The sequence below is a fragment of the Panthera onca genome, chromosome E3 (genome assembly GCF_046562875.1).
Source record: "Panthera onca isolate mPanOnc1 chromosome E3, mPanOnc1 haplotype 2, whole genome shotgun sequence".
NCBI classification, from domain to species: Eukaryota; Metazoa; Chordata; class Mammalia; order Carnivora; family Felidae; genus Panthera; species Panthera onca.
The window spans coordinates 27243015-27270962 of NC_138354.1; the positions used below are offsets into that span (position 1 = coordinate 27243015).

At 42.2% G+C, this 27948-nt stretch overlaps 1 protein-coding gene across 4 annotated transcripts in view; it reads left to right on the plus strand.

The window, feature by feature from the left end:
* SMG1 (SMG1 nonsense mediated mRNA decay associated PI3K related kinase) overlaps positions 1 to 27948 on the plus strand; it is a 137836-nt gene that overhangs the window by 21479 nt on the left and 88409 nt on the right. For 2 of the 4 annotated variants that reach the window (XM_078440083.2, XM_078440081.2), the window contains exon 1: positions 14551 to 15028. The exons of 1 other annotated variant lie outside the window; for it this stretch is intronic. Coding sequence is in view for 2 of the 3 variants with exons in the window: in XM_078440081.2 (XP_078296207.1) it covers positions 14940 to 15028 (89 nt within the window). In the remaining variant the exon portion in view is untranslated. Of the gene's footprint in view, positions 1 to 14549; positions 15029 to 27948 lie in introns of those variants that run through there. One more of the 4 variants, XM_078440082.2, reaches the window with a different exon arrangement.

Below are 27948 nucleotides of genomic sequence, written 5' to 3' on the forward strand. Positions count from 1 at the left end.
CCATTCACCCATCAATGGACACTTGGGTGTCCATTTGGACCTTTTGCTATTGTGAATAATGCTGCTCTGAACACAGGTGTGCACATGATCTGTTTGACTCCCCACTTTCAATTCTTTCGGGTATATGCCCAGAAGTAGAATTGCCAAATCATATGATACTTCTGCTTTTTCATTGGTCAAGGCACTTCCACGCTGTTTTCCATGGCGGCTGCTGTACTGTACCGTATTGCACACTCGCCCACAATGCACAAGGGTTCTGATTTCTCCATATCCTCACCAACACTTGTTATTCTCTGCTTGTTTGTTATTTACTTATCATCGCCATCCTACTGGGCAGAAAGTGGTATCTTACTGTGTTTGTTTGTTTGTTTGTTTGTTTGTTTCAAGTAGGCTCCGCACCCAATGTGGGGCTTAAACTCATGACCTTGAGGTCAAGAGTCACATGCTCTACCAGCTGAGCCAGCCAGGAGCCCCTGGGGGTTTGTTTTGAACTTCTGTAATGATTAGAGACGATGACCATCTTTGCACGTGCATTTCTTCTTTGGAGAAATGTCTATTCAAGTCCTTTGCTCGTTTTTTAAATTGAGTTGCTTGTTCTTTTGTCATGGTTGAAATGTAGGAGTTCTTCATGTATTCTGGATATCGACCCATTTTTAGATATATATGATTTGCAAATATTTTCTCCCATTCTATGGGTTTCACTTTCACTCTGTCGATAGTCTTTTTTTTTTTATTAAAAAAATTTTTTTTAACATTTATGAGAGACAGAAATCAGGAGCAGGGGAGGGGCAGAGAGAGAGGGAGACACAGAATCTGAAGCAGGCTCTAGGCTCGAGCTGTCACCACAGAGCCCGGTGCGTGGCTTGAAGTCCATGACCTGAGCCGAAGGTGGAGGCTTAACCGACTGAGCCACACAGGCGCCCCTGTCGACAATGTCTTTTGATGCACAGAAGTTCTTAATTTTGTAGTAGGTAGTCCAACTTAATCTACTTTTCCTTTCATTGCCTCTACTTTTGGTATTAGATTAAATTGGGAACTTTTGATAAAGAGATCAGGGTCTTCCTAGTCAATGAACTCTGCCACATATTTGAAAAGTTAAACCAACAGAGGGATCCTTAATGTTTTAATCTACTGACCCCTTTCATAAAGTCTAAGTGTTTTTTTCTGAAAAAGACTGTGAAATCTTTCTTTCTTTTCAATTTTTAATGTTTGTTTATTTTTGAGAGAGAGACAGAAAGAGAGAGACAGAGCATGAGCAGGGGAGGGGCCGAGAGAGAGAGAGACACCGAATCCGAAGCAGGCTCTAGGCTCTGAGCTGTCAGCACAGAGCCTGCTGCAGGGCTCAAACTCACGAAACGTGAGATCATGACCTGAGCCGAAGTCGGACTCTTAACTGACTGAGCCACCCAGGCGCCCCTCTTTCTCTTTTTCAAGTAGATTTCATGCCCAGCATGGAGCCCAATGTGAGGCGAACTCGAACCCTGAGATCAAGACCTGAGCTGAGATCGAGAGTCTGATGCTTAACTGACTGAGCCACCCAGGCGCCCTTATAAAATCTTTCTAACGCATGTTCTCAATACTGTTTCCAAATAGCTTTCTGAAAGTTTGCTTATTTATGAGGACAACCTCTCCTTCCTGTGCTGAGCCTGGGACTTTGTCCTCGGCCATTCCCCACTCCTCCCCTACTCTGCTCTGCCATGCAAGACACTGATCCCTGAAGGCTGCATTTCCCAGGCTCTCAAGTGAGCTGACTCCTGGCGGGTTCAACCAATGACAGTCACTGGCACGAGACTGGAGGGCAGGAGGAGGAGAGAGGCCAGGGCATTTCTCCCCTTCTCTGCCTCTGCCCCTGAATCACCTTTGTGACTCCAGTGCCCAGCGGAAAGACCTGGCCCACATCTTCCATCAGGTGTGACCAGGGCTGTGGGCTCTGGCAGCACCTTTTGTTTTTTCAGCTCCAAGAGTGGTAGTGGCTTGTGCTGAAGTGATTGCCTCACTGTATCAGTCAGGTGCTTTTGGGAAACATATGGTAAAATCAGTCAAGGAAATAGGAAGAAAATTTAATAAAGGAACTATCTACAGAGGGGTGGGAAGAGTTCTGTTGAACTAACAAAGGAGACGCAGTAACCCAGGGCTAGTAACAGCCAGGAGCCTCTCTCACCATTAGGCCCTGGAAAAGACAGGTGGACGAAGACAGCGATGTGTAAGGAACTGTGGCCTTCAGTAGAGGGATGCAGTCACCTCTAGGTGAACTGCAGGGACAAACCTGGAGGAATAAACACACACACATCACTCTCCTCCCGCTCTCCCATCTGGTGGTGGCTCCTATTGGCAGAAGACAAGGACAAGGATTCTGCCATTGCAGTCCATACAGGTCAACCTCTGGGGCCCAGAGCAGGGTGGAGAAGGATGGAGAGCAGATCTACACAGACAAATGGAAAGAGCAGGTACACCACTCTCACACGTTGTCCCCTATTTAGGCTTCCCAGCAGCCAAGGAACACATTCCTATCATCTGTGTGTGGAAAATGGACTGTGCATGGGGCACCAGTGTGCCTCAGTCAGTTAAGTGTCTGACTTTGGCTCAGGGCATGATCTCACAGTGTGTGAGTTTGAACCCCGTGTTGGATGGGCTCTGTGGGGACAGCTCAGAGCCTGGAGCCTGCTTTGGATTCCGTGGCCTCCCTCTCTCTCTGCCCCTGCCCCACTCATACTCTGTCTCTCACTCTCAAAAATAAACATTAAATTTTTTTTAAATAATAAAAGAAGATGGACTATGCTGTGATTATTATTGTTATTACTTTGCCATAATATGTCTTTAAGAAAGAGGGTGCTATACCAGGGATAGGCATGCTGTAGCCTGTGTACCAAATATAGCTAGCTGCCTGTCATTGTAATTAGATTTTTATTGAAGCACGGCTCACTCATTCGTTGACATTATTTGTGGCTGCTTTTCCACTACTATGGCAATGTTGAGTAGTTTCAACAGAGATCACATGGCCTGCCCAGCCTGAAATATTTACTCTCTGGCCTTTTATACAAAAAGTTTGCTGACCCCTGTGCCATGCCCATTGTACCAGGAAGAACTGGTTACATAATTTTTAGGTCTTACTGCAAAATGAAAACGCGGAGCCCCTTCAAAATCCTTGACGTATTTCAAGATGGCGGCAAACTTAAGGCTTCTCTAAGTGTGGGGTCATGTGGTACTGCACAGATGACACGCTTACATGTGTATACATACAGAATGGTTTCTAGCTGAATACGATGGCTATAGTAATCCATTTATCTCATTATTCATGGAGGTTTGAGGAGCAGGAGACATGGAATTTGGACTTTAACTACAGTAGGCACAGGAAGGCATCCTGTGTTCCAGGGATGCAGAGATCTACCAGAAGAGGAGAATTGTTTGAGAAAGAGTTTTTACAATGTAACAGTTTTTCAAATAGAGAAAAGTTAAGAAACTAGAGAATATAACAAAGAGACATTACTTTAACATATAACTGAGGCATCTGGGTGGCTCAGTCGGTTGGGCATCTGACTTTAGCTTAGGTCATGATCTCACGGTTTGTGGGTTCAAGACCTGCATTGGGCTTCGTGCTGACAGCTCAGAGCCTGGAGCCTGCTTTGGAGTCTGTGTCTCCTTCTCAATCTGTCCCTCCCCCACTCATGCTGTGTCTCTCTTCCTCTCAAAAAAGAATAAACATTAAAAAAATTTTTTTTTAACTGCTACTATCCTTCTGGGGTACCTGCCACTAGTTTTTCCAGATGAACATATATCAAGAAAAAAAAAATTAAAGCCTGGTTCTCCAAAACATACCTCACTGGTAAGAGTGACTAGGTGTTTAGAATTTTATGCATCATGAAATCATCATTTCATGATACATTATAATGTAGTCAGAAAAATGGTCCTCCTTATATGCCCCTTAGGTGGTTTTCAGGTAGGGGTGTTTTTGGCATCAGGTACCCCAGTTTCTGTCACTTATCAAACTGTGTGGCCTGAGGCAGGTAACTCACTGCATTTTTTGAGTGCAGTTTCTTCCTATGAAAAAAAGGATTTGATAATATTTACCTCCTAGCAGGGCACCTGGGTGGCTCAGTTGGTTGGGCACCCTTGATTTCAGCACCAGGGTCGTGGGATCGAGCCCTGTGTCAGGCTTTATGTCGAGTGTGGAACCTGCTTAAGATTCTCTTTCTCTCCCTCTGCCCCTCTCCCACACTCATGTTTTCTCTCTCTAAAATAAAATAAAATAAAATAAAATAACCTCAAAGAGCTTGAGAAATAGTGGTGGTTAGAAATAAATATAGGGGCAGCTGGTGGCTCAGTCAGTTAAGTGTCCCACTTTGGCTCAGGTCATGATCTCACCGTTTGTGGGTTCATGCCCCGCATCAGACTCTCTGCTGTCAGCAGAGAGCCCACTTCAGATCTTCTGTCCCCCTCTTTCTCTGCCCCTCCCCTGCTTGTTCTCTCTCTCAAAAATAAATATAAGGGGGGCCTGGGTGGCTCATTCCGTTAAGCACCCGACTCTTGGTTTCAGCTTAGGTCATGGTCTCACAGTTTTGTGGGTTGGAGCCCCATATTGGGCTCTGTGCTTGCAGTATGGAGCCTGTTTGGGATTCTCTCTCTCTCCCTCTCTCTCTGTCCTTCCCTCACTCACCCTGGCTCTGTTTCTCTCAAAATAAATAAAAATTAAAAATATATATACATATAAAAAGAAATAAATATAATTAGGGTGAGTGTTCATTATTATTTTAACAAAATGGCGGAAAAGGTGGGTTCTGTTTTAAAATGGTAGCACAGGGCCAGGCTTTTTCTTTCGCTAGCTCTCTTCTCTCCCTGGTATTTGCTGAGAATAAACACTTCCCAAACACTCAATGATGATTTGGAGATTAAGCTATTATTTTTCTACATCCTATTATTTTCGAATTTGCTTCCTTTACCAAAGGTGATGTAATACTCGGCCATCTGCTTCCCCTTCATCCAAAAGCCACCTGAAATCATGCTTTTTCTGAGAAGCTTCTTCCAGGGCTCAGCAGGAAGGGTCCCCTAAGAGGTGGTATGCTTGGGGGACAGTCCAAACGCCATGCCAGCAGTGTGACCTTCAAATCATCCGAATCATTTTGTGGAAGCACAAAAGACCTTCCAGAACAAGCCTTCATTTGCTTCCTTGGCATAGGACGAAGGGATTGTTTCTGTTATGACACATACAGCTGTCCACTAATGAGGATGAAAAATTCTATTTCAGAGGTACTCTGGAAGGAAATATTTATACCTGTCTTACTTGGTAGGCAATTTAACTCTTACATTTTTTTTTTTTTTTAATTAGAGAGAGAGAATGAAAGCTGGGAAGAGGGTCAAAGGGAGAGCGAGCAAGAGCGAGAGAAGAGAGAGAGAATCCCAAGCAGGCTCCACATCCAGTATGGAGCCTGACTAGGGGTTCCATCTCACAATCCCAGGATCATGACTTGAGTCAAAGTGAAGAATTGGATGCCTAACCAGTTGAGCACCCAGGCGCCCCTGCAATTTAACTCTTTAACTTAAATGAATTAAACTTATGAGACCTGGGGCACCTGGCTGGCACAGTCAGTGGAGAATGTGACTCTTGATGTCAAGGTTGTAAGTTCGAGCCCCAGGTTGGGTGTAGAGATTACTTAAAAAAAAAATCTCAAAAAAAAAAAAAAAAAAAAAAGCAAAATGGGGCGCCTGGGTGGCTCGGTCGGTTGAGCATCTGACTTCAGCTCAGGTCATGATCTCACAATTGATGAATTCAAGCTTCGCGTCCAGTTCTGTGCTGAGAGCTCGGAACCTGGAGCTTGCTTTGGATTCTGTGTCTCCCTCGCTCTCTGCCCCTCCCCCACTCGTGCTCTGGCTCTGTCTCTGTCTCAAAAAATAAATAAGTAAACATTAGAAAAAAAATTAAAAAAAAAAAAACGACTGTTATACCTGATTGTTTTTAAGAAAATGGACTCTTCGTACAAGTTGACAGAATGGGTTGATTGTTGGCTGAAGTCAGTCAGAGGGGCAGCATGGAGACAGGCAACCACATGTGGGTTTAAATTTCAACCCTATTCACCAGCGATGTCACCTTTGGCAACTCATGTCCTTTATAGGCCTCTGCTTATAACCAGAGCACTGAGCTAGTTATGTAAAGCCCTCAGCACTGTGACTGGCAAGTAGTTAGAGCCCAACAAATGTTAGTTACTGTTATTATGAATGGTATATCATGACCATCATCATCAGATTTGGGTAACTTCCAAGCAGTGACAAGAAAAACTGCAGGAGCCACTCTCCTTTACCCTGACTTTAACCTCCATCTGCCCACCTCCTCTTCCTGTCCCCAGCCCACATTAATATCCTTTCTCTTTAACTCGATCTCGGTGGGCCCTGACTTTAGGCAAGATATTTAAGAAGGCTTTTGCCGGTGAGGAACTCAGGGAAAGACTCAGGGGTCAAAACACAAGGAAGAAACCCAGGGCTAGACTGCTAGGAACGCCTACTAAAGGCCAGAGAGAGGGCCACCTGGGTGGCTCAGTCGCTTGGACGCTTGGGTGTCCAGTGTTTGATTTCTGCTCAGGTCGTGATCTCATGGGGATTCTCCGTCTCCCGTTCTCGCTGCCCTGCCCTTGCTTTCTCATTCTCATTCTCTCTCTCTCTCTCTAAAATAAACATTTGAAAAAATGCCAGAGAGAAAGGAAGATGCGGTATCTCTGGCCCAACTGCACTTGTCAACGAACATTCAAAATAAAAAGTTTTGCCCCCGTTCAACCCAATTCTTCAGAAAGAAAGACATTGACATACACAGGATAGCCTTTCAAAATGTTAAAGAAAGAAACATACACAGGATAGCCTTTTAAAATGTTAAATGATAACCGTACTGACAATAGATGGCAATGACTTAGAGTTGGAAATTTTTTTACATAATCTGCATTTTATTGACATATATCCCTGATATTGCTGTAATCTTCAGAAGCAAAGGAGCCGGTTCCTTAGTAGTGGCCATGCAAATCCTTGGGCACCTGCAGGGCCACACTGGAGGATCTCACCCTGTGTTTTCTCCACTTTATAAGTCACAAATAGCTTTGGCTGGGCATCATCGTCCTCCCATTTAATTGTTCGGAGAATGCATGAGCCACTGGGCAGCACGGCTTGTGCCCTGATTCATAGAAGCTTGGCCCTTGCCTCAAGCTGAGGCAGCCTGAGTGAAGATTTCAAATGTGTCATGAGTTTCCCAGCCAAATTCCTCCAAGCACCAACTTGAAAACTCAAAAATAGCCCTTAGTGAGGGAGCCTGACCTGTGACAAAGATTTCCTAGCTGGGAGCACGTATAAGAGGGCTGAGGGTTTTCTTTTTTTAAAATCTGCTTTAATGTCTCTATGCTGGGAATTTGCTTTTAAGAGTGTGTTTGAAAAATCACTCTTGTACTTGAGTCTACTGTTTGAGAATGGGGTTCCTCAATTCTTGTGCCTGATTGGGGTTAATCCTCTGCCAGATCTAAGGATCAAAGGAAACAAAAGAGAGAGAGCCTTGTCTTTTATTTACTCAGGATATAAATTGAAGTATCTATCTAGGAAATGTGGAAGATCTATCTAGAAAAATCCCAGTGGTTGAGGACTCTGGGTTTGGCCTATGTTTAAATTCTGATGCCAGGGTCTTTTAGAAGTTAAAGGCTCAGGTCAACTCAGTTTTTGAGGTTCTGATTTAAGAAATATAAGAATGTATAAGAAATAGCAAATAGGGCACAAAACTTATGGTCTATTTTAAGAGTTCTGTTTTTACAACTGAACACTTTTAACACAAGGGGAAAAACAACAATGCAATATAATTACTTATTCACCAGGTAATAATTATCATTTATTAGGAAGGATTCATGCATAAGCCCTACAGGGGTGTGGACTAGCAAGGTGCACTATTTTATTTTATGTATTTATTTTTTCTAAAGGTGCACAATTTTTTTTAAATTAAAAAATTTTTTAATGTTTATTTTTGAGAGAGAGAGAAAGAGAGAGAGAGAGAGAGACAGAGCACGAGTCGGGGAGGGGCAGAGCTCGAGAGAGACACAGACTCCCAAGCAGGCTCTAGGCTCTGAGCTGTCAGTACAGAGCCCGTCGCAGGGCTCAAACCCACAAGCTGTGAGATCATGACCTGAGCCAAAGTCAGACCTGAGCCTCAGCTGACTGAGCCACCCAGGTGCCCCATGGGTGCACAATTTTAAAATCCGGACTTCTTTCCCATCAGTGTTTCTCCAGGACTCTGTGTATAACCTCATTAGGCAATAACATTCAAGATCTAAATCTGAGGCCTATGATGAATGTGAGGTCAGGACCATATGTCTCTTCTGTCCCTGCCTGTCATAGTCCTTGCCTGTTACCAGCTGTGTGACCTTAGGCAGGCTGCTCAGTTCCTGCTGGCATCAGAGATACTGACATCCTAGGGTGGTTCTGGAGAATTCCATGAAGTAACCTACACAGAGCATTCAGCTCAGTGACTGGCATTAGTAAATGCTCAATAAACGTTAACCAGAGTTGGTCACTATTATTAGTGCTAAGACCCTATACCTCAGCCAGAGTTTATTTAATTGGTTTGTGTGGGTCACTGCCACACCCTGAGAGTATCCATTCTTTGTCCATTTGTTCAACACATATTTACTGAATCCCTACTTTTAACCTTGTAAAGAATTTTGTTTTACAACTACCATGTCTGTATTCTAATTAGGAAGCTAGCAATAAGAAAAAAAATCACCCATGATCCCATGATCACAGGACATAGATATTAAGTACATTTGATACATTTTCTTCTTAGGTCTTTTCTCCTTCCTTTTTTCTCTGCATTGGGATCCTTGCTGACAGAGTGGAGCCTGCTTGGATTCTCTCTCTCTCTTTCTCTCTCTCTGCCCCTCCCTCATGTGTGTGCTCTCTCTCTCAAAATAAATAACATAAGTAAAAAAAAAAAAAAAATTCTTGGGGTGCCTGGGTGGCTCAGTTGGTTGGGCGTCCGACTTCGGCTCAGGTCATGACCTCACGGTTTGTGAGTTTGAGCCCCGCGTCGGGCTCTGTGCTGTCAGTTTGGAGCCTGGAGCCTGCTTCAGATTCTGTGTCTCCCTGTCTCTCTGCCCCTCCCCCACTCACGCTCTCTATCAAAAAACGAATAAACGTTTAAAAAAATTAAAAAGAAAGAATTCTTCATATCTAGGGGCTCCTGGGTGACTCAGTCAGTGCAGTGTCTAACTCTTAATTTGGAGGTCATGATCACAGGGTCATGGGATCGAGCCCTGTGTCCAGATCTGAGCTGAGTATGGAGCCTGCTTGGGTTTCTCTCTCTCCTCTCTCTCTGCCCCTCCTCTGCTCCTTTTAACTCTCTCTCTCTCTCTCTCTCTCTCTCTCTCTCAAATAAATAAAACATATAAAAAAAGACAAACGACAACAACCACAACTATTTTTTGAGTGTTTACTGGGCCAGGTGCTGTGCTATGTGCTGAGGATTGACGGGGAAGAGATGGACAGGTGTGGACTCTGCTTTCACAGACAGAGGTCCTATTCTAAAAGTGAGACAGATAATAAATTGTACAAAGAAACCCAATACTGGCAGATGGTGATGGGTGCTACCAAGAAAAGAAATAGGGTGTGTGACAGAATGTTCCTAAATAGGACATTGGCTAGGTTTTTGGGCAGGGAGGTCAGGGAAAACCTCTCAAGAGAATGGAGATGGACCATGGAAAACAGTGCCAGGACTAAGATGAGGCAAATGAAGTGCCTAGACCCCCCAAATTTAGGGAGGCATTCACTTGCTGGTCTATGCCTGTGCAACGTTAGCGTTTGCATGATCTTTTTTTTTTTTTCTTTAAATTTTTTCAACGTTTTTTATTTATTTTTGGGACAGAGAGAGACAGAGCATGAACGGGGGAGGGGCAGAGAGAGAGGGAGACACAGAATCGGAAACAGGCTCCAGGCTCCGAGCCATCAGCCCAGAGCCTGACGCGGGGCTCGAACTCGCAGACCGCGAGATTGTGACCTGGCTGAAGTCGGACGCTTAACCAACTGCGCCACCCAGGCGCCCCAACGTTTGCATGATCTTAAGAGTGAATGCCTCCTGAAATTTGGTACCCCAGGTGCTTCCCTCACCTTACCCACATCTCAACTCTGATGGGAACAAGTGTAGGAATGGCATTATAGGCAGAGGGAACAGCAAGCACAAAAGCCCAGAGTCTGGAGAGGCTCAGTGTGCTTTGCGAACAGAGAATCAGTCCCGATGACCTGAGTGGAAGGGGAGAAGTGCTAATGGAACCATGAAGCTTAGCCACCAAAAGAAACAAGATGACATTTTTTCAAAGTTTGAGAGTTGATCACATTTGATCTATTTTTTTTTGAAATATCCAAGTAGTTGCCATGAGAAAAACTGGGCTTTCATTTCTTTTCCTCCAGTGGTTTAGAATTGTTTTTATAGCAGCACCTGGCTGGCTCAGGTGGTTAAGTGTCTGACTCTTGATCTCAGCTCAGGTCATGATCTCTCAATTCATGGGATCGAGCCCAACATAAGGCTCTGTGCTGACAGTAGGGAACCTGCTTGAAATTCTCCCTCCCTCCTCTCAAAATAAATAAATAAACTTTAAAAAAAAACTTGAAATGCTTAAAATTTCCCATAAAAAAAGAAAATTGTTTTTTATAGCTCACATATGCTGGGAGGCAAGGTTGGGTGTAGGGGGACACCAATAACTTTGTCAGGGCTCAAAAGTGGTGTTTCTTAGTCTTGGTTGCACATTAGAATCCCCTGTGGAAGCCTCAAAAAAAGAAAAAAATACTGATTCCTGGGGACCCTCGGGTGGCTCAGTTGGTAGAGCATACAACTCTTGATCTGAAGGTTGTGAATTTGAGCCCCACATCGGGCACAGAGATTACTTAAAAAAAATACTGATGCCTGGGCTGACACTGAGAGATTCTAATTTAATTGGTCCAGGGTGCAGCCTAGGTGTGGGGAGTTTACTATGAAGACAAAATTGATACCCACCATTAGGATCTTGTTCCAGGTATGAGCTGCCGTAGGGTGTTTGCAATGTAGGAGAAATCAGCTTTTACAGACTCTTGTAGGCTCATAGTTTTTGTCTTAAGAAGTATAGGAAGCCATTAATGGATTTTAAGTAGGATGGTGAAATGATCTGATTTTTATTTAAAAAGAAAATCACTGGAGGGGGCACCTGGATGGCTCAGTTGGTTAAGCATCTGACCCTTGATTTCGGCTCAGGTTGGGATCTCATAGTTTGTGAGATTGAGCCCAGAGTCCAAGCCTGCTTGGGATTCTCTCTTCCTCTGTCTTTGCCCCTCCCTTGCTCTCTCTCGCATGAGTGTGTTCTCTCTCTCTCTCAAAATAAGTAAACAAAAAAAAAAAAAAAAAAAAAAAGAAATCACTGGAACACCTGGCTGGCTCAGTTGGTAGAGCATGCGACTCCTGATCTTGGGGTTGTAAGTTCAGGCTCCATGTCGTGTGTAGGGATTACTTAAAAATGAAATCTTAAAAACAGAAAGAAAGAAAGAAAAAACCACTTTAGCTGCAGCATGGGAAATTTCCTGAAGATAGATTCCCAGAAGAGGAATTACTAGGGGAAAGGTATTAACAATTTAAAATCTTTGGATACATACTCTTAAATTGCTTTCCAGGAAGTTGCTGCCAAATGACACTTACCCCGACCGTCTGTGTCCTCACACCACCCCTTTGCCAACACTGAGTGCTTTTGAGGGTTAATTATTTCTATAGGAGAAGTACAAAAAAAAATGACAAACAAGAAGCAGTTGATGGAGCGACTGGGGACAACCTAGGACAGCTACTTCCTTTTTTCTCCTTCTTCATTGATCAAATATTATCCACATAGCCATGTGCTTCAGAGAAGTTGTAGAAATCAGTAGATCTGATTTCTAGCTAACATTTATTGATTGTTAACTGTGCGGCAGGCACCGTGCCAAGCCCTTTACATGTGAGATCTCAATTAATTTTCTCAATAGTCTTAGGAAGTCAGTACTATTATCTCTATTTTAGAGATGAGACACTGGGGCACTGTGACAGTCAGGACCTTGTTGATACTCCCTCAGTTTCAAGCAGAGGAGTTGGAATCTGAACCCAGAGCCCATCCTCGAATTACTCTGCTGTTGTCCTGTAATTTGAAAAGTTTAAAGGGCCCTGACATTTTTCCTAGGGGTCTAAGGTTCTAGTTATTGTGCTGCAAATCATTTTGGAATCTAACATAATTTGGTTACTGTACCGTTGTTACAATAAACTATTTAAGGAAGTAAAAATGATTAATTGGCCCCATCAGCCATTTGCTCATGGATCGGAGGGGAGGAGAGCACTAACTCACCTGGAGCATAAAAAGTACAAGAACTGGGGGCACGTGGGTGGCTCAATCGGTAAGCGTCCAACTTCAGCTCAGGTCAGGATCTCACGGTTCATGAGTTCGAGCCCCGCATCCGGCTCTGTACTGACAGCTCAGAGCCTGCAGCCTGCTTCAGATTCTGTGTCTCCCTCTCTCTCTGCTCCTCCCCCACTCACACTTTGTCTCTCTCTCAAAAATAAATAAACATTTAAAAAAAATTTTAAAAAAGTACAAGAACTGAGGAAAGCAGGTCCAAGGAATCTCAGAACTTACAATTAAGAAAAGGCTTTGGGAGAGGGGCCTTTCTGGTCAGATTGATAGGTCTGTAGAGAGAGGAAAGTGAGCAAAAATAACTATTTCAGTCATTTCTAAGAATAGATGTATCTTTCTGACTCCTACTCCTGGAGTTCCTTTAGGACAGAGATGGAGTCTTGATTACTGTCCTGACCCCAAATACCTAGTTAGTAGATGCTCAATAAATTTTGCTGAATGTTGAACGAAAGAATAAATCAGAATTAGGCTGTATAATATTCAAAAGTCATATGAGGACAATGTATTCATTATTGCTTATGTAATTAAACAGTAATTACAAACAAATAGAACCCAAATACCTTGTGGCAAGAATAATAGTCTCCCAGAGACGACCATACTGAGTGAGGGGACCCTAATCTTGAGACCTTATTGAAGAGGGACTTTTTCTCTCAGGAGAATAGGAAAGAGGGAAGGATAAACAGGGAAGAAAGGACACCTCTCATTGGGCCTCTTATTCCAAACAGGTAGAACACTGCCTCATATCCTCTTGTCAGCAAGAGGGAGGTAGGCTGGTATGGGCAAATTTTGGGATGGAGTGTGTACCTGAGCTATATCCCTCTTGATGTAGATCTTGTTCATTTTTTTTTTAACACACTTCGTGACCTTGGCTTGGGTCTGACCTAGTGGGAATTTCTGTGTTGAGTCAAATATCAGCCCCAGTTCCGAGGTTCAGAGGTTTCTCCCTCCCTTCCTCCCTTCCTCCCCTCCTTCCTTCCTTCTTCCTCTCTCTCTCTCTCTCTCTCTCTCTCGTCTTTCAAATTTAGTTATTTTGAGAGAGAGAGAGAGAGCACACATGCACGGGGTGGAGGGGGGAGTGGGGGGGCAGAGGCAGAAGGTAAGAGAGAATCCCAATGAATTTTCCATCTTTTAGAGCTGGCAGGATCATACCTTAGTGAGGGGTTGGTGGGCATAAGCAAGGAGCCCAAGGTTGAGGAGGTGTGGGTGTGGAAATACCTAAGTCTTATGATCTTCAAGAACTTTAGGTAACCATTTTTAATTACACAGGTAGTATGTAAAAACTGACTTCTTGCAACATAAAATAGGCTAAGACCCTCTGTGTAAATGTGAAGACCCTTTTGACTATCGTCCCCAAAGGTAATTCCCCTGTAACCTGTTTGATGTGCATCTTGTTCGGCTTTTCTCTATGCATCTGCACCCACAGCATGTATCAGATGCTTTCGTGAAATCTTTCCAGGGGGACTGTGGGCAGGGGAAAGTGCTCAGGTGTGTAACCCTCTCCCTACCAGCCAGGTTTTTCTGGTGGGGAAGGTGGGCAAGTGTTACACAGTGAGAGGATTTGAAAGCACAGTTCACATTGCAGGGGACAGGCATTGCGGGGGGGAAAGGGGATTCCCTTTTCTCCCTCTACTTAGTTTAGTTTTTTACACCGGGAAGAGATGGTCAAGGTGAAAGGACTCCATGGGCACATTTCCGGAGGGGGCTGGGTAGGGGACTATCCACCCGCTCTTTATTTTTACTTTTTACCGAATAGGGTGGGGAAAGTGCGCCCACGTGAGCCTAAGGGCACGCCCGCCAGTGTGTGCGTGTGAGCGCGCGGAGACACCCCGGGTCCTTGATTGGATGCCTGTTTACACCTGACTGCGCAGCCCTCGGGGGGTCTAATGCTTTCCGGAGAGTGTTTGGGAGGGTGTGTGTTTGAGGGTGGTGGCGGAGATTCCCCTCTCCCATGATCCCCCGCGGCGGGGCTGGGACCTTGGCACGGTCCGCAGGGAGTGGAAGCTAGTCCGGAGCGCGGGAGGGCGATCCGCTCGCCGCGCCCGCCCGGCTCCGCCCCCTGTAGCCGGCCCCTCCCCTCTCCCCTGACCCGGCGGGCGCCGACACCGCCCCTCGCTCCCAGCATGCCGTGCGGCAGCGGCGGCGCGGCGGGCGGAGCCGGGAGGCGGGGAAGCAGTGGCTGTGTGAGCGTGAGCAGCCGCCGCCACCGCCTCCTCCTCGTCGTCCTCTTCCTCCTGGGTCCCGGCGTCGCGGGCCGCGCTCGGCCCTGGAAGAAACGTCGCCTCCCCTTCCTCCGCCTCCCCCTCGCGGCGTTGCTCCCGCCTCCTCGTCCTGCGCTGCGGGCTCAGGCGGAACCCGGAACGACCGTCCGCCTCCCCCGCCCTCCGCCGCCTCCTCCTCCTCCTCCTCCTTCTTCTTCTCTTCGGCTTCCTCCTCAACCCCAGGCGGGAGCGGAGTGTCGGCGGCGGTCGGTTCGGGCGGCGACTCGCGCTTCTTTGGGCGGCGGCGCTTGGCCATGTCGTGTCGGGGAAGGTAATGAGCCGCAGAGCCCCGGGGTCTCGGCTGAGCAGCGGCGGCGGCGGCGGCACCAAGTACCCACGGAGCTGGAATGACTGGCAACCCAGGTGGGTGAGCCGGCGCCTAGCCCGCCGCCCCGACCCCGGGCCCCGCCTCGGGCGGGCCGAGGCCTAGGGCCATCCGGCTGGGAGGCGCGGCCTAGGCCCTCCACCCCCCCAGGAACCGAGCGCGGCTTCCTGGGTCCCCTCCCGCCCCTGCTCGGGGAGGAAGGCCGCTGGGAGGCGAGGCCTAAATGTCTCCCTGCCACTGCATTTCAGCCCCAGGGCTGGAGCTGAGACCAGGGCGCCCAACGAAGGCACTGGCCTAGGAGTTGGGTCAAGGAGGGTGAAGAAAGGGGCATGGTGGTGGTGGGGGACTCTGGTTACCACCCACCAAGTTGGAATTGGAGTTGGGGAATCCTGGGAGTCCAGGACCCTCTGTGTTACCCACTCACTCCCTTGGTCCCTTACACTTTGAGCACCCACGTAAAAGAGCTTCTTAACTGTGATTCTCTTCAATGAGTCCCCCATGTGTTAATATTTCAAAAAACAAAACCCCAAACACTCCAAGGCTTTATTGTGACTTTAGGCAGGGCAGTTGTGGGGCATGAAGTGAGATTGTGACTGTGTTAATGAGGCTGACCCACCGCGGTCCTGGGAAATGAAGTTTTCCCCAAGTGCAGGGCAGTTACCCTGGTGGAGAGCAATTCATACTTGGACTGTTGAGCAGGCACTAAGAGGAGTAGAGAATTTCCTCTTGCATGGAGGGCATTTGATCTCAGACTGCTTTGGGGCCTTTTTGGAATTGAACATATTAGGAGCATCACCTTTTTACATATATATACAGTTTTTGTGTCTTTCTGGTTAATCATGAGGCACTTGTGCCTAATTTAGGTGTGAGTGCCTAAAAGAACTCCCTAAATGTATATAAGGTTTTAGGGTTAGTTGATTCATGGAGTTTTCATACGTTGAAGCGCACTTGAATTATGATTGTCCCGAAACTGGCGAAATAAGTGTTAAGACACTTGGGATGACTTCCTTCCTCCTAGTTATATGTAACTTCAGTAGTGCTGGAAATAATAATTTGTTCAGATGTTAGAATGTAACATTTTAAGAGGATGGCAAAGTCTTTTGGATGAGGGGTGGTACACCTCTTACTCTGTTTAATATATCTTCCCAAACCCTGTGTCTATTGAGAACATTTGTGTGTAAGAGTTAATGCCTGACTCTTGAATTGAGATGTTAAATAGTTGTAAAAAATTGAAAAGTACAGCTTTACTTGTCCTTTACCACTTAGGGTTTGTGAGTGCTTTAAGTACTATCAACTGACTAGTTTAAGTAAATTGATAGTAATTAAATTATCTGTAATTGACATTCTTAGTTTTGTACTTTCATTGAAATGTGTGAAGTAGTTTTTGTTTTTTTGAATCTAGTAAATTAGATGATTAAATGAGCTTGAATTTGACATTTGACAGTTAGATGGTAGATTTTTCAGTATTTTTTTCAGTATTGTGGCCATTATTTTTCAGTATTGTGGCCATTATTTTTCAGTATTGTGGTCAGCATATGTAAAGTATAAAAAAGCATCCCTTTAGAGGACTAAATAAAGTGCTCACAAATAGTCCTAGAGCTGTTGGAAAAGAATAACTTGTAACTTTTAATTCTAAATAAATGGAGAAGCAGAATTGCAGCCACCTGCTGGGGTCACTTGACTGCATTTGACAGATATGAGGCAGAATGGGTTATATATTTATGGACTATGTATGTGGATTATTAATATTGTCCATATCTTCTTTTATGTGTTCTGTTTCATGGCTGTGGTGTGCTTGTTGGGGGGACGATGTTAGCTTTCTGTGAAGCTGGGCTCTGTAACCAAGTCTCAGAACTTTATGCTTAGATAGAGGATACTGTGAGATGTAGTTGGTGACACAGAGTAACAGTTGGTTAGGATGTTGGAAATACCTAACTTTTTTTGTAGAAGAGGGAACAGAGAAGGACGGACAGTACCCCATAGCAGAACTTGATTTATCTGTGGGGTTGCCATAGTTGTTTTGTTAAAAAGTAAAGAACCTTGTTTGCCAATCATAAATTTTCATAAGTTTGTGGTGGGTTATTCTGTCTCCTCTTCAGAAAGGTGACAGATTCCAGTTAACTGACAAATGGAACCTCATCTTCCTCTTTGTTTAAATGGAGATTTATTTTTCTAAACATCTTCAAATGTAGGCAGATTTCTTATGGTTCATGTGAATTATTTTGTTTTTTTAAAAAAATTATTTGTCTTTCTATACCATTACTTGCCTGATTTTGTTTTTCTTAGATTTAGACTTTTGAACAAGTGGGATTTAAAAAAGCAATTCTTGGGGTGCCTGGGTGGCTCAGTTGGTTGAGCGTCTGACTTCGGTTCAGGTCAGGTTCAGGTCGTGATCTCGCGGTCGTGAGTTGGAGCCCCGCGTGGGGCTCTGTGCTGACAGTTCAGAGCCTGGAGCCTGCTTCAGATTCTGTGTCTCCCTCTCTTTCTCCCCTTCCCTGTTCACGCTCTTGTCTGTCTGTCTGTCTGTCTCTGTCTCTCTCAAAAATAAATAAAGGGTAAAAAAAAAAAAAAAAAAAGCAATTCTTGTTGGTTTCTTTTCGTGTTAGTTTGTCAGTCTGGAAACCGACTGTTGAGTCAGTCATGGCCACACGTGATACTTCACACATACTGACAGGAAGTGTTCCAGGTGGCTGAATAGACTAGTGTCATATGGCAACAGAACAAGCCCATCTTTGCTAGAAGCATACCTTTAGCAGAAAGCATTCATATAGCGCTGGTTGATAGTCTTCCTCTTCATTCACTCTAGTGTCAGTTAAGATTTATGAATGATTAGGCAAATGAGTAGTTTTATCATTGCCACTAGCCAAAGTATGTCCTTTTCTTGACTTTGTTTTGGAATATGATCTTCCAGTTGTACCAATCAAGATAGAGATCAGAATGACTTGTTTTAAAAATTAAATGTATAATTATTATATACTTTAATACTCCAAAATGGCATGACTAATTTGACATTGGAGTCAAAGATCAGTTCAAACAAGAGGAAGCATTCAGGTAAAGAGAAAACAAGATTTTGCTTCTGTACTTTGGAATCTTAGGACTTTATTTAACAGATTTGCAATGGGTATCTTACAGTGCCCAAACTTGTCATCTTTCTACAATTCTCTAACGATGAAACTGTATCTTAAAAATAGCTTCCATTTTTGGTATGATGTAGACAGATTAAAGTTCTCAAAAGTACAGATACCTTTATCCTCCATTGTCACAGACCAAAAAATAGGAAGAGTGCTGTGAAGATAGAAAAGTCAGAAACTGGTATGTCTGGCATTGTGAGAAGCTGGATTTTTGAAACCAGAGTTGTCTATTTGTTGTTGTTGTTTTTAATGTTTATTTGTTAAGAGGTGGCACAAGCAAGGGTCAGAGAGAGAGGGAAACAAGATCCAAAGCAGGTTCTGTGCTGATAGCACAGAGCCCCGTGTGGGGCTTGAGCTCATCAACCAGGAGATCATGAGTTGAAGTCTGATGCTTAACTGACTGAGCCACCCAAGTGGTTCTGTAAACCCAGGTGGTTTAGCTTTTTATGAGCCTGTATACTATTTGATGTCCATAGGTACATGATATAGTGAAATACATAAAGGAAAAATTAAGTGGAGTTACGTATTTTATAACTAAAAATAGAGCTTTAGTTTAATAGAATGTAACGATTACCAATTCTGTACTGCAGATTTTCGAGTACGCTATGGAGGTTTATCAGATAACTGTGTATGGGTGTTTAATTTGTGGGGAGAGTTTGTTTTTTCCATTATAAAATAAACCATATGCTTTATGAAACATTGGCAGTTATGTCTTTAAATTGAACCTCTTTTACCTCTTCTGTTTTGGTTCCTTTCTAGTTGGGAGTATAACTGGAGCGCATGTTAGTAGCAGGAGATTATGTAAATAATTCTAATTCAATGAAAATATTTGCTTTTAGGAAATATTGATCCTTTAGGGATTTTTATGACAGAGCCACTATCTTTAAGGAGGTTATAGGTTAATATGGGAGAAAAGACTTTGAAATGGTGAAGTACTATATGGTTATGAAATGGTATATAATTTTTGATTTAATTATTTTTATGTGTAATTAATAGGGTTTAAAACCTGGAGAGTCAGGATGTAAAGCTATACAGATGAATAGGGGGCAGTGGGGCCATGAAATTGATTTGTACTATTTTGACAGTAATTGGGGAGGGGTCTCAAAAAAGTAAGATAAGCAAGTGGTCCTTGGTAAACTATTTCCAGTTTGATGAGAAGGATGGGGTACTTTTGAGTGATACAGATGAGAGAGCTCAAGAGCTATATTGGAGCTGTATGGTGGGCCTTGAATCAGTACCTTACAGAGACTGCTAAGGACCTGAATATTTTGTTTATAAATCATTATTTAAATTCATACAGAAGTATTCAGCCCAGTATGTGGGAATTTCCATAAGCAAAAGCCCCTCATGTGTTTTCTGGTGTTGATTGAGTATGATCACTACAATGATACTTTTTATCTACTCACACTTTAGGTTAGGACACTTACATGGAATGTTCATACACAGAAAATGGAGTGTGGTCTGTGGTGTCTTTTGTGAACAGTTAATTCTCACAATCTTTTTTTTTCTCCCCTGTATTCCTTACACTGTTCCTTTTATTCTGGTGACTTACTCATTCTGGAACTGCAAACCTGTATCTCCTACTCTCCTTCACCCATTTTGCCTATTTCCCCCACCCTGCTCCCCTTTGGCAACCATCAATTTGTTACCTGTATTTATGGGTCTGTTTCTGCTTTTTGTTTGTTGGTTTATCTGAATTCTTGCAACTTTTAGATTTGAGATTTCTTGCCTTCACTGCCTGGCATATAGTAGACACTTGCTTACTTGCCTTTCTTATTCTAATCACCTAAAATAAATCCCTGGGGTTCTTTACAGTGGCCCTCGCTTTATGGATTCACACAAGTAGTCATTTGTTTGGTGTCTCTTCTTATTTTGGTTACCTGTCTTTGGCTTTTGAAAGTTTTTTCAGAACCCATTTTATTTTGGGGACTACAAAATAAAACATCCCCTTTTGTGTAGAGGCGGAACAGTAAAGATTACAGACATTTTTTGGTTTAATTTCCATGTGAAATACTCAAGCTTATTACATTTTATTTTATCTTTTTAATGTAGGGTGTAACCTATTCTTATTGAGACGTTTGTATTTTTGTAGTGTTAGTTTTCCTCCACTTGTATTAGTTGATTGTACTTTTTTTGAATACTTTTTTATACTGGACTGTGTTACTTTTTTTTAGACGAAATTTACTTATGTATAGATCTTAAGTTCAGTGAATTTTGACAAAATGTGTATACCTGGGTAACCATGACCCCACTTAGGATGCAGATAAGCATTGACTTTTCAGATGGATTACACTCCTCCCCGCCCCTCAAAACAAAACAAAACAAAACAAAACAAAACACAACACATACACACAAACAAAAACACCACACTGGCAGAGTGTATGGGTAGATCTTGCCTTAAAATTTGCTGTAGAAAGGAAATCTTTGAATATTCTTAGGACTTATTACCAATTTATAGTTTCTGTGGATTGGTAATCTTGTCATGTTCTTTTCTGTCCTTTTTCTTTTGCTATAAACATATTTTCTTGGGATATCTAAAGATCCTGTGTAAAAACAGGTGGAGGCTCCCTTGTTAACTTTTTTAGGCATTTTAGGACACATGAGAGCTCTTCTTCTTGGTTGAGTTTAGTCCTATCAGCTACAGGTTCATGGACTTTTCTCTACCATCTTGATACCTATTGTTGCTTTCTTTTTCATGCTTTTCCCCAGTCTAAACCTTGTACTTCCTTTAACCCCCCTACCTGGCTACCTCTGCCCTCTGTGATCCCTCTTCTGTTGCAACAGGTCTGCAGTGAAAGCTAACTGCTTATCACTTCAGTGATTGATCTCTTAAGTCCTTGAGGGCTGAGCCTGTCTTTTTCTCCCCTTTCTGTGTCTTACTTGCCCTAAAGCACTCCTGAAGTTCATTTCTGCCTTAGGGCCTTTGCATGTACTGTTCTTGCTGTGTAGCTACTGCATAGATTGCTCTTCTCAGAGTACGGTGACCTGGATGCCCTTCTGTTGTCCCAGCCTAAATGTCACCCCCTCACTGAGAAGAAGCAGCTTTCTCTTGACATTTCATCTGGGGTTTTCTTCATAGCACTTAACAACTATCTGAAAGTTTCATGTGTGTCTTCCTCCAAAAAACAGCCTTCATATGTGCATGTGTTTTGTATAATGGTTCGACCTCTGCGTCCCTTCTTACCTGCTAGTGCATCAGTTAATAGTATACACTCTAGAGGCGCCTGGCTGGCTCAGTTGGTAGAGCATGCAACTCTTGATCTCAGCATCGTGAGTTCAAGCCCTACGTTGAGTGTAGAGCTTATTTAAAAAAAAAAAAAAAGTATACACTCTATATTTGAGTGTTCTTCCTGAAGTAAATACGTGAAAATGAAATTCTGCAAGTTTGTTTTTGTGTTTAGAGTTAACTCTAGCTTACAACACAGAAGCTATGAGAGGCATTTTGAAGGGAACTGTTCCTGGTATAGCAGCCTGGTTAGCCTGAGGCAGCAGTAAATTAAGCTGATTGAACGGGTTTAAAGAGACTGTTCTAGTAGACTGAGATGGCCAGATCTTTTACCGAAGGAAGAATATGTTCATTTAAGAAAGAATATGAATATCCATCTTGAAAAAATACCTTGCTCACATATTTGAAGTTCTTTTACAGGGCCATCAGGGTGGCTCAGTCAGCTAAGTGTCTGACTTCGGCTCAAGGTTTGTGGGTTCGAGCCCGGTGTCTGGCTCTGTGCTGATGACTTCAGATTCTGTGTTTCCCTTTCTTTCTCTGCACCCCACCCCCCCCCCCCCCACCCCATAGTGGTCGCGTGTGTGTGCGTCTCTCTCTCTCTCTCTCAAAAATAAACATTAAAAAATATTTTAAAAAAAAGTTCTTTTACACCTTGACATTTTATCCCGTATCTATTGTATCTATTTGGACATTATTTAAACAATCTGATCACTGAAAAGTTAAGCACTGGGTTGTGCCTTCTGGCATTCCAGTAGAATACCTGAGTCCTTGTATGCCTGCTGATTGGGGAATGACTGAAATCAAAATTTTCCAGAATCAGGGGTACCTGGCTGGCTCAGTCAGTAGAGCATATGACTCTTGATCTCGGGGTCCTGAGTTCGACCCCCCACTTTGGTATAGAGCTTACGTAAAAAAATTTTTTTTCCCCCAGAATCAACAGATTTCCCAACATGGTAAATTACTTCTTTCATATTAATTTTCACACCCTTTCAAAGAAGGGAATTGTATTCTTGCTGGAAATCATTTTTTTGGAGCTTAATTTGCTATTCATATTACATAGTATGTTTAGGATCTCATGTTTATTATTTAAAAACCTCTTAAAGGCTTTTTGTGTTCATTTAAAAGACGTTTCTTCAGAGAAGTTTCTGGTGTCAGAATTAATTATTTTTTTTCTTTTTTGGTATGGAACTACCTCAGTTATGTTATTTTTTGTTTACAAGAAGCACTACTTTAAACACATTTTTTTAAATGTTTATTTTGAGAGAGGGAGAGAGCGTTTGGGAACGCAAGCAGGGGAGGGGCAGAGAGAGGGAAAGAGAATATCAAGCAGGCTCTGTGCTGTCGGTCAGCACAGTTTGACTGGTCAGATGGAGCTTAACTGATGGAGCCACTCAGCGCCCCCCCCCCCCCCCCCCACTACATTTTTCCCTTATACGTTATTTTAGCGTCTTAAGGAACCTCAGGAGTGCTCTTATGGTTCACAAGAAAATTGTTAATGGCTCTGCAGTGGCCTGCGATAATTATGTACTCATGTATTTGCCTGCAAGTTTTCAACAAATATTCTTTTGGGGCACCTGGGTGGCTCTGGTAAGTGTCCAACTCTTGATTGCGGCTTAGGTCGTAATCTCGAAGTTTGTGAGTTCGAGGCCCTCTGTTGGGCTCTGTGCTGACAGTGCAGAACCTGCTTGGCATTCTCTCTCTCCTTTTCTGCCCCTCCCCTGTGCAAGCACGTGCTTTCTCACTCTCTCTCAAAATAAATAAACTTAAAAAAATTTTTTTTTAATTAAAAAATGTTGTTTAACTTAGTATTTATTAGATCTTTATTTTTGGTAGCATCCAAAATACTTAATACCTTTCCTGTTGAATAGGGAGAAGCCTCCACTAATATATATACTGACAAATATTCATTTTTTCCTCCATGTATAACAGCATTGGCACCTTTTTTTTTTTTTTTTTTTACTGAAGCTCTTTGAATTTAATTTTTCCTTTTTATTTGACTTTGTTCATTGAAAATTTGTTTTTACTACATTCTCTTTAGCGTTTTAATCTTCTATTTATTTATTTATTGAGAGTGAGAGACCATGTGTGCCTGTGGGGGAGGGGCAAATGGAGAGGGAGAGAGAATCCAGTGGGCTCAATGACCAGCTTGGAGCCCAAGCTCGATTTGGGAAACCTTGAGATCATGATCTGAACCCACATCAAGAGTCGGATACTTAACTGACTGAGCCACCCAGTTGTCCCTAATCCTGATTTGAAAAGATGGGTGTGTTTATGTGTGTGTGTGTGTGTGTGTGTGTGTGTTTGAACAAATTTTAAATGCGATCTTGGCATATTTAGTTCTTTGAAGCAACCCATGAACAACTCTTGGTGTTCAGCCTGTTGAAGGTTTCCCTAGTTTATATTCCTGATAATATGACCGCTGGAATTCCTCGTCTGAAGTGTAATGCTTTATTTTCAGACTCTTTGTTTTGATTCTAGCATTGGACATTCAGATTCATTGCCCTAATGACAAGATTCTATGCTGGCTTTCTGAGATTTGCCAGAATTCAGACGGAAAAACCTATTAATTTTAGGAAAGATGTCAAAATTTTCTCCTCTATAGAATGGGACTCTGATTAGGTTAGATTCTGATTAAAAAATCCCAAAGAGGATAACCAGTATCACATTTGGTGCAGTTAAATTAATACATATATTCAGTTGAAAACATCCTGGGTTTTCTGTCCTCAAAAGATTGCTTTTCTTGCCTGTCCTATTCTTTGGGTACACATGAAGAAAAATGAAAATGTAGCAGGTTTCCCAACAACAGGATTATGAAACTTGAGATCCAGTGTTTCTTCTTCAGTCAGGTTTAAAGGACCCTACCTGGGCATCCAGCTGCCTCAATCGGTAGAGCATGAGCCTCTTGATCTCAGGGTTGAGTTTGTGCCACACGTTAAGGGTAGAGTTTACTTTAAAAAAAAAAAAAAAAAGAAAAAAGGAATCTACCGTAAGATACACTTTGTATTGGGGCGCCTGGGTGGCTCAGTGGGTTGAGCATCCGACTTTGGCTCAGGTCATGATCTCACAGTTTATGGGTTCAAGCAGGCTCTGCGTGGGGCTTGAACTCATGAACTGTGAGATCATGACCTGAGCTGAAATCAAGAGTCAGGAGGCTTTAACCTACTGAGCCACCCAGGTGTCCCAGGAAGCTTTTGTTTAAGTGGCCTGTCTTGTGGAGTTACTGTAATACTAGTATTCCGTTTTTACTGTTCTTATTAGGATATAAAAATTACACCAGTAGTGCTGTTTTCCCCACTTTGAGTTCATTTAAAAATCTGGTTACTGTCTTAGTGTAATTGCATTGGAGAAGTTAGAAATAGAACTAGGGTGTTTTATATTCCTCTCTCAGGTGTATTTATTTTTAAGAATATGTGCATTTTTAGTATTGATCCTTCACAAATATTTATCTTATGAGAGGCTGGTGTCATGAAAATAACAGCGGACTAAAAATGGGTAGACAAAAGTCCTTTGTACTGACACTACCCAGCTGTTGCCTGAAGAGGTAATTCTTGCCTTCCCTAAGATGTAGGGTTGTGAAGGTTAAAGTTTGGAAAATTACTTTCAAAATTTTTGAAGTGCTACACAAATGCTGTTTATGTTGCCATGTCTGATTCAAATCTGGAATTTTAAAGATCCTCCTTTTTTACCTCTTCCTCAGAAAGTTTCAGGATTTACTACACACTTGGACACACGCACTAGTTCAGTTTTCTCTTCTAGTACTTTGTATGCATGTGTGTAGTCATTCTAAGAATTTCATAAGGAGTATTTTATGAAATAAAACTTTATTTCATAAAATAAATATGGGATTTATTTTCTGTTTACGTGGGAATGGGATGTATGAATGGGAGCACATGTCATTGTTAAATTTCTATTAGGTGTGGCATATATGATGTTTGATATTATTTATATGAAATATTGTGATATATAACTGATATCTATTAAATTGGTTGTTATGCAGTTAATTGCTCTTCAGTATAATAGTGGTTCTCTTGCTGCATTTTTTAGTATGCTGCCATAATCTAAGCCTATGTCAAGTTGTAATGAGGAATTTGACTATGAATCTGCATAATTGTCTGTTTTTTCTCTGTGTCTTACTATTCACACTTTAAGAACTTGATACCTGTTAAAATTATGAGCCAGGGGAAAAAAATCTCCTCTTTGTAACTATTTGCATAAATTAGAGGGCAGGTGCCAATGGAATTAAATAGAGAAAGGTAGATTAAAAGGTAGTTTGTACCTTGCCTAACTTTTATTATACAGCTGGAATTTGAAGAACTAATTCTTTAAGAACACCAGTTGAATGCTGCGTTGTTCTCCCTTTCTCCCACCATCTAGTATTAATTTTTTTTTTTACGTTTTTTTATTTATTTTGGGTGAGCGGTGGGCGGGGTCGGGGATAACAGAGAAAGAGGGAGAATCCCAAGCAGGGATTGAACTCATGAAAATGTGAGATCGCGACCTGAGCCGAAATCAAGAGATGCTTAACTGACTGAGCCATCCAGGCACTGCAGGTATTAATGCTTTATTTATTTATTTATTAAAAACTTTTTTTTTGTTATTTTTTGAGAGAGAAAGAGACATAGTACGAGCAGGGGAGGGGCAGAGAGAGAGAGAGAGAGAGAGAGACAGACGGCATCTGAAACAGGCTCCAGGCTCTGAGCTGTCAGCACAGAGCCAATGCGAAGCTTGAACCCACTAACTGTGAGGTAATGACATAATGACCTGAGCCAAAGTCAGAAGCTTACCAAGTGAGCCACCCAGGCGCCCTGGTTAATGTTTTAAAGGGGGTAGGGAGGATGGATCGTGGAATCATGGCAAGGATATATTCTGCCAGTGTAACAGTTTGGAGTACATTAAAAAAATAAATAAACCACATGTATCTTCTAAACAAAGATAGGAATAAATTTTATATCATTGTGAGACATATACATTATTATGCTATCCTGAGTTTTTACTATTTTAAATTATGGTGCGATAAATTTACTTAAAATGAGTAAATGCATCTTCTACAGAACTTCATATTTAGAAACATTGATTTTTCTCCTTTGTTGTAAAAGGGAATTATGAAAGTTTCTTATTTTAAAAACACTTAAACCGATTAATGTGTGTCTAGTGTAAAATCTAATGAGAAAAAGTCGCTTAAGTGATCATTTTGAACTGTTTCATAGTTTTCTTAAACTTAAGACTAAATAGTTTTCTTTTTTAAGATCTTATATTTTTTTGAGTAATCTCTACACCCTGTGTGGGGCTCAAACCCACAACCCAGAGATCAAGTGGCACATTCCACCAGCTGAGCCATCAGGTGCCCCAAGGCTAAATACTTTTAAATACCTCAATATATTTCTTGCTACTACTGAGCACAGTGGGAGCATTGTTTCCTAGCACTTGATTGCTGCTTCTACTATGTTTCCGTAACTACCACAACTGTCTTCCTTTAATAAGTTTTCCTATAGTTAGAAGAATAGTGTGATTATTCTGAAAAGTATCTTTATTTCCCAGCTACTTGATTTAGGGGACTATATTTTTTGAGATTTGTCTATCGAATCTTTTTATTTATATTCAAGGATAGGAAGTAGTTATTTCAAGATCGCCTCTAAAGCAGAAGTCCCAGTACTTAAGTAGAGAGTTTATCGTACATATTTATCCCTGATTACACGTAGTATGTTTCTTTACTGTTGCACCCCAGGATATCTCAGGAGATCGGTCTTGTAGGTGTTATTGGAGATGTTGAGAGGAATCAGAGTCCATTTAAAATTTGCTACTTGTATTGGGGTGCCTGACTGGCCCAGTCTGTAGAGCTTCCTACTCCTTATCTCAGGGGCATGGGTTCAAGCCCCCACACTGGGCATGGAGCCCTACTAAAAAAATCTACTTGTTGTCTTCGTATAATGTTGGTAAAGCTAGACATAGAACCAAGGTGTTTTAAATTCTCTTCTAAGGTTTTTTTTTTTTTTTTTTTTTTAATGTACATTTACTTTTTAAGAGGGTTGGGGCAGGGGTCATGTGTATAATTTGAGAATGCTCTAAAAGTATTTCTGTTAATAACTTCCTCTTTGTTACGAATCACGGGTGTGGAATATGAAACTCAGTAAGTCCCTTTTCCATATTTACCATCATATTTAAGATATGTTACTTACTAAGGGGTACATGCTCTTCTGATACTCTAAAACCTTGACTGTGCCCAAGAATTGTAGGGTGTATCATACCATTAGGCAGTATTGCCTAACTTGGTAATAGTTTTCTTAACTATGTCTAAATTGCATAACATTTTCTTAATGTGTTACAAGTAATTTTTGGCAACCACATAATTTTTCTTGACCAGTGTCACCTGTAAAAAAAAAAAAAAAAGGTGGTAATGATGTTTATCTTTTACACAGTACATTTATTTTTAAAAGACACCACAGTGCTTTTTAGAATTATCTTTAAAGGGAAAATTTTAAATATGTAGTTGTTGGAGAATCTCACAAGCATGTCAATCCCTTGGTGGGATGTGCTTGAATCTTTTAGCTAGAGGAATTTTATCTGAATAACTCTATAGTCAGTATTTGCCTATTTTCAGGAC